We start from the raw sequence: 13,137 nt of genomic DNA, 5'->3' as shown, positions 1-13,137 counted from the left end.
AACAAGCTAACGGAAAGAATTACTAACTGTATGGATTGTAACTGAGCTGATTTGCCACAAATTCTTCTCCTGGGGGAGAGAGGCCAGCGAAGGTTTTCTTTCTAGGATTAGCGAAAATAGCTGTCACTTTACTGCTGCTCAACTTCCCTTTATTCCTGTAAAACCGAAACTCCTCCTCAACAACTTTGCCCGGTACACGGGAAAGGAACATCTGAAGCAGGGAGGCAGCAACTCCGTGACTGACAAGGGAGGCTGGCAGCTGCCAGGAGGGATGCACGGAACGGCGCGGTACCCGCGGGGCTGACCCCTCCACTTAGCGCTAAGAACAAAGCGAGAGATAACTACGGGTCTGTTTCAAAACGCAACGCGGGAAGTTTCTGGCATGATCACTCGATTGCGGAGAAAAAGGTACTCGAGATAAAGCACAGGAGGAACTCACGAGGAATTCATGTGAGCACCTTCCCCAGCCAAAAGCGGTTTCTGAAACGCTCCGTTTTCCCTTTTATCCCTCCCGCAGCCCGGGGAGGAGGCGCCACCTGCTCCCAAACGGCCGGGAAAGAGGCACTTGCCGGGAGAGCGGCGGACTCCTCGGGAGCGTCGCCTCATCGCTTCCCTTCTCCGGCAAACTTGCGCCGGCGGCTGAGCCCCCGCCCGCCCCCCGTCCCGCAGAGCTCCGGGCAGAAATGCTGAATCACGAAGCCGAGGGCGCGGGACCGGGGGCTCTCCCCGACCCCCACCCGGGGCCGGCCGCCGGGACACGGAGCCGGGAGAGGCTCCGCGCGGAGGGGGAGCCCCCCGCCCGCCGCGCCGACACTCACTTGAAGGTGAGGACGCAGAGGGGCCGGTAGGACTTGTGGCTGGTGTTCTCGGCCATGCGCTTGCCCCAGAAGTCGTTGGCGAAGGCGGCGGACACGGGGGCGGCCGCCCGCACGTCGGGGTTGTTCACGATGGCCCAGACGTCGTCGTGCACGAACTCGCCCCGCAGGGAGTTGCCGTAGCAGAGGGCGCAGAGCCCCGCCAGCACCGCCGCCGCCGCCGCCCCGCCGCGCCGCCCGCCCGCCGACGGGCAGGGGGCCGGCGCGGCTCGGTCCCGGCTGCGGGAGCCCCGCGCCGAGCCCGTCACCATGGCGCGGGGCGCCGCGCCGGCTGCCCCGGCTCCGCCGCCGCCGCGGCTCGGGGAGGCAGCGGCGCCCGCATGGTGCGGGGCGGGCAGCGGGAGCGCCGCCGGCCACTCGCGCTCTGCCGAGGCGCAGCCCGCCCGGCTGCAAATAAACAGCGGCCGCCTCCCCGCGCCATCCCTTCTCCTCCTCTTCCTCCTCCTCCTCCTCCCCCCCCCGCGCCCCCTCCCGCACGCATGCTCCTTGCCGCGCTGTCACACCGCCGCCACCTCCGGAGCCCGTCGGCGCGGGGGGCTCTGCCCGCGGGGGGCTCTGCCCGCGGGGGGCTCGGCCGCACAGCGCGGAGGGGACGCGCCCGGCACGGCAGCAGTCCCCCGCCCGCGGCCGGGTCGCCTCTGTCCCTGCTCTCTCAGGAGAAGGGTGCAGGGCTGTCCCGCCGCCTGGGGCCAGCGCCTCCTCCTCCGAGCCCCGCGGGCAGCCCCTTCCGCAGCTCCCTGTGGACGGTGCTCACCTGGCCAGCGGCAGCATCCCAGCCGGCTCCACGGCGCCCACGCTGCTCCACAGCATCCACAGCGTGCATGCTGTTCCGGTATCGGTGCTGCTGCACCGCATCCACGCTGCTCCACGGCATCAGTGCTGGGGCACATTCTTCACGCTGCGGCGTCGGCTGTGCCAAACAGTCCCCCACTGTGTCCTGCTGGAGAAAAAGGCATTTTCGTGCCACAGAACTTGTTTTTTCTACTCTTGTCCATTTCCTGTCTTTATTCCAAAATCATTTGAGAGCTGCAATGTGTCCATACCCTCCCACGGATGACCTTTCTTGTGTTAGTGATAAGCCTCAATAACTTCAGGAAAGGCCATGGTCAGATCATCTATTCACCCATTTATGAAAACTATGTAGTCACAGATTTTTCAAAAAACAGAAAAACAAGGACTCTATTAATGGGGTTTTACCCTTTAAAGAAATCCTTCTGTTTATAACCAAGCAAAGCAGTAACACTGCTCGGCAAAGAGGCTTTGATTCAAGTAGGTGAATGACAAACTGGACACACTTTGAATTTGTTCTTGAAAAAAGATACACTGAGCAGGGCTCAGCAACAGCTGAGCTGCTCCAAGCTGCTCCCTGCGTGTGCGTGTGAGCGTGCCTGCTCGTGTGTGGGAAAAAGAGGGGAGCGGAAGCCTTGGAAAGTTCATGCAGGCTGTCCAGGGCAAGCCCGCTCCAGGAATGCTTTTTCCCCCAGCATATTTGGCAATTCGAGTGATCTGGTATTTTCCAAGTGCAACAGGACAGGCTTTTCAGATGCACTTTTGTTATAGCTAAAAATAACAGTTAACTCTGCCTAGGACAGTGTGTTTATATCCGGGACAGAAGGAAACTCCGCCACAATCAGAGCCATTAATTCAAACTTTCTCTTTAAGCAGCTGATGACATTTAGGCAGTTGGCTGCATTGAGTTTTCATCTGCAGCGGGAGACCACTCGTGATAGTGTATTGGTCTTCATTTTCACCAAAGTTTCAAAGCCTAGGCATGCAAAGCAAGACTCTAAAGTCAATGCATGGGCACAGGAAGAGAAACAGCCTGGTATCTAGAGGCACTCCCAAGTACCAGAGGACCCAGCAGCTCTGGAAACAACAGGCACACTCTATGGAATAAATAACATCACTTCTCATACAGAGTTACAACATCCTGCTCTCTTCCATAACCCACCATGCTTAATTAACACCAAAAAAAGAGAGAGATGGCAGTCCCAAACCACTCAGGACTCCTTCCCTCACACTCTTTAGGAGGTCACCTACACAGACCTAGACTTTGCAATTGGAGAAAAACCCTATGTGTTTTTAAACTGTTTCTTATGTGCTTATTGAAGTGTTAAGCATAATATGTAGTCAATGCTGATTTGCCATGTCCTTATATGACAAGAAAATCTATTCTCACTTCTCCAAGACAGACCAGTTCTTTCCTTTCTTCCCTCAGCAAACATCTGAAAGAGACAAAGCAATGCTCCAGCCAGCCAGTGAGGAAGACCTCCTGTTCTTCACACCAAGACCCACTGAAATACTAACATATCATCTTCTACTTTCTCCACAAAGGGAAACACTACCTCTTCATGCAGCAGTCACCATCACAGATTGAATTCAAGATGTTGTCTGTTGCTAGAAGTCCTGTCCACCTACAAAGAAAGTAATACCAAAAAGAATTCAGAGAACAGAAGAAATACTGAACACTGCTGTGTTCTGGATGTCAGATCTGTACAGATATATGCAGTCATAGACACAGAGGGAAATGAAAGAGAAAGAAGAGAGTACAGAGATGGGATGATTTGCTCCGAAGTTGCTTTGTCACTTCCAAACATATGTTACCTAATAAGACACATTTCCTTCTTCTGCAAGCCTTGGTTCTTTCTCTACCTAAAGTATCCATGCCATTTGTTCTGAAATGTGAAGCCGAATTGCTTCTCAGAAAAGCCGAGCTGGCTTCTGGAATTGTGTGTAGTTGAAGTACACCAGCTATTTTCCTGCTTCCTTGTGTTTGAATCACAAGTTTTATGCCAGATATATAAAAAAAGATTAACAAATGGCTGTTAAAACTAGAGACCTTGAAACTAATTATGTGTGATGCTCAAAAAATCCTTGCTCTGCTAATTGAGCAGAGCTCATTACTTCCAAAGCAGGAAAGTTTTGCCACCACTTGAAGTAAAACATACTGCAGCCAATGCAAGGCAGGAGACACATTTGAGCAGATACACTTCAAAGGGCTGAGCACTGATTGATCTGCTATTATCTGACAATTGCAACTGCTCAAAGGCACGGAGAAACTGCAAATGTTTTGAGTTTCAAGCTTAAACACGGAGTTTTGAAGAGTTAAGCTTTGCATTGACTGATTAAAGTATAAGAATGCAGTAAATACAATTTAAAAGTTAAATTACCATATGGTCATAGCTAGAGGTAAATTTCAAAAGTAGCACATGTAAATAGTTTCTTGCTGTCTGAGCAAATAATTTTACATTTAAATGAAGTCATTTGGTAACTGGTCCAATTGATTTCTGCTTGTAGTCAGTTACTGCAATTCATTTCAGTTGCCCCAGGATGAAACTCTGTATCTGTCACGCGTAGAATCTTCAGTGGATACAGATTATGTTTGAATGGTTAAAAACAAACCAGGTTTGCAATCTTAAATCCAGTGTGCTGCCTGTGCTCAAAGAGCTTTGTAAAGACAGAGAGTAAACCATGTGGGCCTGAGCCCCTCCAAGGAGTTCAGTGCAGGCATAATTCGGTTTAGTCAAGTAGGATTTGCATTTTGGAGTTACTGGGAGCACTGCAACGGTGAAAGACATACTGAGATTTACTGGGAAAATCCTAATTACAACCCTTTTTTCTTTGTTACCAAATTGCTTCTAAGTCTATTCAGGCAACAGAAAGTTTCTCTTTGATGAATTCTTCCTAAAGCCCAGTGAAAGTTCCTATGTTTTTGCTTTCACTTTCAGCTGTGGCCAGAAGCCAGAACAAGCAGGAGAGGAAAGCTTACTACTTTGGTCCTGTGATCCTTAGGAGACAAAGAAATCCAATATCCTCAGGATGACCCATCCTTTTCAAAGGGGATATAGTATTTCAAGTTCAGCTCACAACCCCCTAGTAAGCCTTCTCACCATGGCAGTCACAGACTGTGCTTAATATCAGCCTTGAAAATTCCACCCCCTCAGTATTTACCAAGGGATATCAACAAGAAGAGATCACATGGTAAGCACTGCTTGGTGGATCCTCATGGATGCTCATTTCCCACCCCTGACACAGATGGCAAGTAGCAGAGAATCCTCTGTGACCCATATTCACATCCATTTGTCACCTGTTTCATATGCTTGTGCAAAATGAGAGATTTCAAGCTCAGAAAAAGCTTGCCATAGTTGTTACTGGATTAAAGAGAATCTCTTTTTCAGCTCATACAACAAATGCATTTTCTGCCTTTGAAGACACCCGAGTTAAGCCTTAGTCTATGGGCAGGATTGTTCAGAGTCTTGGAGCGCCTGCAGTAGAGGGAACATCCGTGATTTGACACTCTACCAGCAAATGGTAGAGTGACTTGGGTTATGTAATATCAGTTCAAAGGTCAGGGACAATACAAAGGTGGGACAAGCCCCAGTAATGAGAATAATTGGATTCTTCATCTACTGAGAGGAGGCAGACTATGGCATAGGCAGATGAGATTCCCCACTCCAGCAGGTTCACCCATCAGCTGAAGAGATAAGTATTTTCCATTTCTGTGTGCATGATTTGGGTGTTCAGAAATCCATGAAACAGGGAGTGGAGGAGCAAAAGCATTTTTCTTTCCTTACTGAGAATGGATCTGCACTTCTCCTCTGAGGGAAGCATTGAAGAAGTTTCCCAAAGCCAAAGAAAGTCCTCAGCCTTGCCCTTGCCTGACAGATCTTTTTTATTGCAGCCAAGCAAGGGAAAAGTACAGGCAATAGGGTTGAGTCATAAGAGTTATCATTTGCAACAGTCATCTATTTATTGCTGATTAACTATAAGACAGTATTATAAGAATTTTTATGCACTTCATGGAAATCAGTTAATGACTCAGAACCACTGAAATTAAAAAGGGAAAACCCAAGATAGGCCACCCTCTGGATAAGCAGATGAGGAATTCTTATATGACCCAACATTTTTTTCACTTACATTGCATAGCGCTGGATGACATTTTCACTCTTCCTGGAGCATCGTTTCCAAGTACAAGCAGAATGTGTGTGAGGCTGTTTAAAGAAAGTCCTGCTAGGAAGAAGTTGTTTTAAAAGGACAGCTTTCCCAAGAAATGGACATTAGTCACTCAGACACCGTATGCTGCCCACGAGCCTGTGCAAGGACACGTGTGTATTGTCATGTGGCTGTACTGCTGGATGCTGAGCTGCTGAGGTCAAGTGCAGGGTAAGAAACTCTGATCTATATTTAGTGGTTGGGATTCATATTGCTCCTGTAGGGACACATTGGATTTGGAAGATAAATCTGATTTTGGTGAGATAAAGGAGGCATTTTGGACTGTACTGAAACAGTTAATTTGACCCTATAATCAATCTTCAGAGTTGGCTGTAGGTTCCCCAGTGCAATTGTCTCTTGAAAGTTCGTATGTCAAAATAAAAACAGAGGTTAACGCCCCTGAGTCTGTTTCCCATTCGGATTCAGTTCATTTTGTTTTCTGTGTATCTCTGAGCCAGAATGCAGCAGCACTTCTCTCCTAAAAGTAACTGATTTATACAAAAGATCTTCTGGCATCCTTACATTCGATTGAATTGCATTCACTGCAAAAGGTCTGATAAAATCAGACTGTTGGATAAAATCAGGAAATCTCTACGTTTATTCTCTGATTACCAGGCAAGCTCAGTTTCATCATGGTGAAGTAGAAGCCAGTGGTTGCAATTACCTTTCTTTCTTTTCATACATTTTTTAATATTTGGGTTTAGGATGGAAAAATTATAAATTAATAAATCTGCACCAAGTCCAGTCAAGACTCTCTGTAATATTATTATTCATATCTCTATTATTAGCAACAGCTGGAATAAATTTTAGCACAAATATTAAAATCTATATTGCAGAATAAGCCACATGGAGTCACTGTAATTTGAGGAGGGTGAAAGTTTTTATAAAAGCTACTGTGAAAGGAATATGACATTATCTTTTTCCAGGTGACTTAATTTTTGCAATCAGATACAGTTTTATTTTGCAATAAATTAACTTCCAATAAGCTTAACTTTCTAGTGTTTATGCTGAACAAACACTCCAGATAAAACAATGCATCAAGCATTCATTCTGGGCTCTGCTTCTGCTTGCTGGTTCTCTTCCACTGAGGTGTAGGGAACAGCTCTGGCTGTGTTAAAGCAAAGGTAAGTTCCTCAAGCACAGTCACAACCACCTAAGCCAGCTGTGCTGGCTGGGGAGCTATCCCAGCAGTTAGCTTTTGACTTGTTCTGTCCCTGCTGTTTTCCCAAGGCATTTGAGAAATGATCAGCCAACCAATAAATCAGTTAAAAATCAAAGCAGTAAAACCCTGTACAGTTTGTCAGAGGTAACAATTTGAAAGCCTGATTGAGGGGGCAACATCAGGAGGAAGCAGGATTGAGAAGGAGGCAGCTGGGAATGATTGGAATAGCTTTTCTTTGTTCCCTTCTCCTTCTCCATTGTTTCCACAGACCGTGCATCTAAGTGACCCTCAAATTGGTAGTAAGATAAAAGAATCACTCCCCAGTGATCCCTGCTGTTCAGCACTCATCTGCACTCTTGTAAGTCTGCTGCAGACAGGCAAAATATATTGTAACACTCAAGGAATTTTTAATAAAAAATATTAAGCCCATTCTGAATGGAAGTGATTATTTAGAATTGGAAGCACCAGAAGGACCAGTAGAAGTGCTGTGAGAATGAAAGGTGCAGATGACACCTGAGGCATCAAGATGCCAGCACGTCTATGTATAGCTTATCAGGACCTCCCTAAACTGCAAACAGAGTGAAACAGAGGACAGACTATAGACCAAAGCCCTAAAGAAGTGATGAGAGGCAGAAAAGAGCAGGCTTAGAGCCATCAAACACCCAGACAAGGAGAGAAAAAAAATCATAACTCATGGATGAAACAGGATGAAGAATATAGGAGGGTGTGAGAGCATGTCCAAATCCTGTTTTGTTTTGGCTAAAATCACCTTTCCCTCTTCCACTAGCTCACACTGAGATTTGTTACATAGTTACTGCACAGTTCTGGGGCTAGAAATACGGCAATGAAAATAATTATGGGCCATATGCTCTAACAATACTTACACACCTTTTATCCAAGTGAATGCAAGCTCCTGGCTCTCCTGAAATGCTCTAGTGAGACATATGTGTGACTTTCTCCAGTCTTCCCTAAGACACACTTATGAGCTCGGGGTTTCCAGCTCCTCCTGCTAATGGGGACTGAAGAACTCCCTCCTTTCAGTCTCTCCAAGGAAATGAGTGTCACTTGCTTTCTTATGGCCACTCACACTCCCTGCAATGTTTCAGGTAATTTCTTCTGCCTGATTCCACTCCAGTTTTCTTCTTAGTCAGTAGAACTTCTAACCTTTGCATTTCTATTGTGCAACATTTTAAAAAACCAGGTGATGAGCTTTGCCTAGTTTAGAGTTTACAAAATTTGCCGTGGGTTCAGCCCAAAGCCATCTGCAGCTCAGCTGAAACACTCCTAGGATCCCTCAATAAGAGTCTGGAAGCTTTCCAGACAGCATTTGGAGCCTGGAAGGAAAACAAGTCACATTTTGGGAGCAAATCTAGCAAACTCAGTGTTACTGAACCTGCCTGGCAACACCTCTCTGCAGGATTTTCTGTCACCTCTGGAAGACCACTCCTACCATATTATATCTGCCCCTTCCTTCCATCCTTGGGTCACCACATCAAGTTCAGGGGTCCATCTCAGGCTCGCCTGACATCCCCAGGTCCTTTCTTTCGTTTTTCCTGTGTGCTGTCCAGAAGCTTCCAGAGATGCTCCATGGCCCAGCATATCTTAACTACTGCCAAGTTCATGCCACAGCTCTGCTCCTCAGGCACAAGGCAACCTTTTCTTTTGTAGATTAGAGGTCATGTACACCAAGACAGAGCTTCTCTGGAAGCTGCTTCAGGAATAATGAGTGATTTCTGTGCAAGACCTAAGGATTTTTGTGACTCTTGTCAATGTCACCTTCTCAGGGCAGAAAGGCCAACACTCTCCAGCATAAACAAAAAAGATAATAGCAAACAAACAATTCTGCCAAACCACACTACTCCTCTGTACTCTTCGTCCTTGCTTGGGAAAAGACAGAAAGAAATTAATTACCTGAGAGCCAATTTCATTTGTATCACTGCTGCTTAACCAGACCTATTGGTAAAAAGGGTAAAAACACAAGAAAATTAATACTTTTATAAGGGAAAGGACCGGAGAGGAGCCTAAAGGAAAACTCAGGCACAGCGCAACTTCAAAGAAGTGCTGCAGAGATCAACACTTTGTAATTTGGGCCTATTTCTTGTTATCGCTGTACTTACATAGATTGACAATTGTGAAGAAGAGAAAAATCATAAAGGTGAGGGTTAGTCTTTTTTTGGCATGAGGCTGGTGTCTGCCATGGGAAATTAATCCATGCTAAGCTGCAGTAAGATGAGCTGCTGAGTTTGAATTTGTGTCACTGAGACTACTTATGCTCATGGCTGATCTATAAACTCTTATTAGTCAGACATGACAGTGGGTGACATCTTGATGAAAGGAATAGCCTATGGATCACCATCCATTCACTAAGAGTTTATAAGAATAATTTTAAATTAGCCATTTTCCCAAAGACCACATATCAAAATATTTTGGGGAGATAAAGAAAGCTATACTGGGGGATTTTTTTTTTTTTGAGAAAGGGATTAGAAGGTCCCAGAGTTCTTTGTCACTGAAGTAACCACATGTGTCAGCCAAATTGGCAGAACTATTATATTTAGATTCTAGAAAGGGTTCCTTAGATGTTGAGGTCTTGGATACCTCCCAAAAGATTTGCTCTCTGGACAGTTGAAGCAAAATAAAATTAGAGGGGAAAAGTAGTTCACAGCCACAGCTAGTGTTTTCACTTTTTCTGAATATCACATGGTACGAGATGTTGATGAGAAAAGACGGACTTATGAGGGGTGACTTGACAGGAATCACATTTTCATTTCCTTCATAAAATTTTGCAAGATTTTCTCTCTCTCTCCAGTGGCCACCTTGATGTTGTTGTCTTTTGGAGGCCAATATGATCCGCCCTACGAGAAAAAGATATCCCAAGGCATTTCCTTTTTTCTTTTTCAAGATGCAGACAGAGGATTCCATTAAATTTTTTAATTTGTTTAACTGGCTTCTAATTTTCCAGACTCCTGTCATGCCATAAAACTGCCTGATGAATGACAGGACCCTGCTAGGTTTAGCTGGGGTGTAATGTGAGCTCCCAGGGATGGAAACAATAAAACAGAATTTTCTGAGAACCCGTGGTTTTGTAAGAGGCTGCTAGCTCTGACTTCACCACACCCTTTCATTTTGTTAGCTCCAGTTCAGCGAGTTGCTGCTGGATTTTGTTACATTTTCTATCATTATGAGCCCTCTGGTTCACAAAAGTAGGAGAGAATCCTCCAGATACCTCAAGGTAATTTAGGAAGATGCCTGATAAGTGCCATGCCAGGGACTTGCTCTGCATGTATGGGAGCCAGAGTGTGGGTTTGGAATGGCACGGCCAAGGCTCACACAGCCCAGCTCCTGAGAGAGCATTTCAGAGGAATCAAAAGGCAGCCTCTTACCTCCACACTAACCTTCTTTGGGGCTGCCCTACTCTGAAAATCTTTTTTTTTTTTTTTTTTTTTTTTTTTTTTTTTTTTTTCAGTTATCTATACATTTTCAGAGGACCATGGATTGAAAAGAAGAAAGAAATAAACAGTAGATTTCATCTTTCAGCGGTCATTGCCACATGCTGGTTTTGGAAATCAAGTGACAAGATGATCACGACACAATTCAGTTCACTGTTGCTAACACAGTCAAGTTGTCCTGGAAGAGAAGCTTCCTCAGAACTCAAAACTGATTCCTTGGCTTTCTACAGAAACTCAGTCAGATCTGACTCATTCCTGCAGAATATCCTCCTCAACATCCAGGCGAAGGCAGCAATAACTATTTTTGCCCTGTCAGGCTGCCTGCAAGTAATCTAATCGGATCTGGAACATTATTATTTATAATGAATTGGTCCATCTAGCTGAAAGTGTCACTAAGCAACTGCAACAGCAAGCCTCCAACTTCGGGCACCACCCTGGCAGCTGTGCCAGCCTGGACTCCCAGCTGTGCCAGCAGCAGCACAGACACGATCCCCTCAGCAGGGCTGTGGTTGCAGGTCCCAGGAGCGCCCGCTGCTTCTCTGCCCTGGCTAAGCACAACCACAGGGCATGGCAGGGGCTGGAACAAGGCATTCCCCAGTCTTTCTGTAGTTTTCATACAGACTTTTCCAGTCTGTGTCCCAGGATTTTGAGGTGGGAGTGAGACAGGACTTGCTTGGGAGGGAAAATCCTGAGCCATTCCCACTAAAATCCTGTGCCCTCCTGCTGCTGACCTCAGGACAAGATAACTGCAAATCAACCCCTGAGCAAAATCCCTATAGGAATAGAATAGGACTGTTTCTTCTCTCCAGCATCTTGCAGCAGCCTGTGCTTGTGTCAGAGTCTGCAAAGCTGGACTGCATATGCCCTTACAGTGACAGCATAGGGGATTTTGCTTTGGTTTTTAATAAGAGATTGATAGGGTAAAGGCAAGTGTGGGGGACAGGTCAAACACAGCTAATGAAAAAAAGTAGACCCAGTCTTCATCCTGTTTTATTGCTTGCTAATAGGGTAGTGTTTGGCAATAGCTTGTGTGTTGTAAGGCTTAAGGTTATCAGCAGACTGACTGCAGAGAGCTAGTTAGAATTCATCCTGCATCTGGGACTGTAATCTGGCAATTTAAATGAAAACATGTACTCTGCATAGGTGCATGACATAGACTATTACTATCATTAATATAGCAATAGTCATAATAAATCACATATTGAGTGTGTTTGTTATTGCAAGGAAAACTTAATTATAATTTCCAAGCTGGCAGCATTTGATTTACTTTTTGCTATCTGTGTAATTAGTTTCCAAGTTACAACTGCAAAATCTGTCTTGCTGGGGGTAGGAGGTGTGGAGTTACAGCTGCAGCCATCGCTCTGGCAAAGACAGCTTTTCCTTGAGAATATTAATTTTTAACACAATAGTAAAACCCAAGTAAAATTCCTCTAGAAAGGAGGTGGGGGGCGGGGGGGACTGCTTGGAAGGCGCCTCTCAGGGAGCCTCCCCTCGCACTGCTGAGCGGTTTTTGGTACAAGGAGCTCTCTAGTGTCCAGCTGTAATAGTGCAGCTCGGGAAGAGGATGCTGTGAGCACACAACCTGATCCAACATATGTGCCAGAGGAAAGCCTGGGTCTGTTTAGGTCCCCGGTGCTAAGGTGCAAGGCAAAAAGTTCTGCTTAACATCACTTTTGTCCAAACCAATACAGCACCCAAAAGTTTTAAGGCACAGCACAGAGGTCTCCACCTGTTCCTTAAAGGAGCTTCTGCTGCACTGCTGAAGTGGGTCCTGCTCAGTCTGTGGGGAGAGGATGTGTGTTGATGTCTGTCTGCACCCAGGCCATGGAAAAAAGGTTTAAACTTCTACTTTGCTCCTCTCCAGGGACAGCAAAGTTCCTGCCATTTGTGGGTCTAAGACTGTGTGCCCATACTGGTTAGAGGCAGCCTATTTGGTAGGAGTGAATGGCTAATTGCAACCCTTGACTTTTCGTTTATGCACCTGATTATGTGAAATTGTCTCATGCCAGACAAAATATGCTTATGATCACTAACCAGAGCAAGAAAATACCAAAATGAGTGGACAGTAGTGTCCAAAAGCAGATCACTTCCCTCTGTTTCTAAAGTGAAGACCTGAACCTTTTAATTTGCAGTTGTGCAGGTTTGAGTCTATGCTAGAAAAACAATATATTGTCTTCACAAAGATTTTAATGCTTGCATTTTGTTTTTTCAATGTATTCATTATGAACTCACTCATGTTGATAAAAATGGATTAAAAATCTCTTTGGTTATCACTGGGTATCACAGATGGAGAATAATGACTTGACAAATTGGCAAACTGAGATTATCTGCAAATATTATGAGAGGCGCTTGAAGCCCTTATAAAATACATCATCACTTTTAACAGCATTTTGCTATTATGGCACCTCCCTTGTGGATTCTGTGGTTTAACATTGCAAAAAAAAAATTATGCCAGCGTCAAAGCCTTGCCACTGAAAAGCACCATCTTGTGCTTCCTATGCTCTGCTGCCCACAGCAAGGTTTATTCCACAGTAGAAAATAAATTAGGATGTAATAAATGCATTTCAAAGGCAAGAAATCCCACACAGGGCTAAGATGCTCACCTTAAATCACTGCAAACAAAACAATGGTGGCTTTCCTGTAAGTTGCTGCGAGCCAGAGG

General features: G+C 45.6%; 1 protein-coding gene and 1 long non-coding RNA gene across 5 annotated transcripts in view; one reads left to right on the top strand and one right to left on the bottom strand.

Moving 5' to 3' along the window:
- TMTC1 (transmembrane O-mannosyltransferase targeting cadherins 1) overlaps positions 1 to 1,745 on the bottom strand; it is a 138,352-nt gene extending 136,607 nt beyond the window's left edge. Inside the window, exon 1 of one of the 3 annotated variants that reach the window (XM_064420973.1) lies at positions 1,630 to 1,745. In XM_064420973.1, coding sequence (XP_064277043.1) covers positions 1,630 to 1,730 — 101 coding nt within the window. In that variant the 5' untranslated portion in view covers positions 1,731 to 1,745. Of the gene's footprint in view, positions 1 to 818; positions 1,287 to 1,629 lie in introns of those variants that run through there. The other 2 variants (XM_064420974.1, XM_064420972.1) reach the window with 2 other exon arrangements.
- LOC135300938 (uncharacterized) lies at positions 69 to 10,745 on the top strand. 2 transcript variants are annotated; one of them, XR_010362682.1, is made up of 3 exons: positions 69 to 824; positions 3,094 to 6,038; positions 10,493 to 10,745. It is a non-coding gene; the product is annotated as an uncharacterized LOC135300938 (long non-coding RNA). The 2 variants fall into 2 exon arrangements; XR_010362681.1 differs by lacking the exon at positions 10,493 to 10,745 and having other exon boundaries at positions 3,094 to 6,265.
- Positions 10,746 to 13,137: the final 2,392 nt, after the last annotated feature.

The sequence above is a fragment of the Passer domesticus genome, chromosome 5 (genome assembly GCF_036417665.1).
Source record: "Passer domesticus isolate bPasDom1 chromosome 5, bPasDom1.hap1, whole genome shotgun sequence".
NCBI classification, from domain to species: Eukaryota; Metazoa; Chordata; class Aves; order Passeriformes; family Passeridae; genus Passer; species Passer domesticus.
The sequence above is the reverse complement of the archived record's forward strand: the minus strand, read 5'-3'. Positions and strand labels throughout refer to the sequence as shown.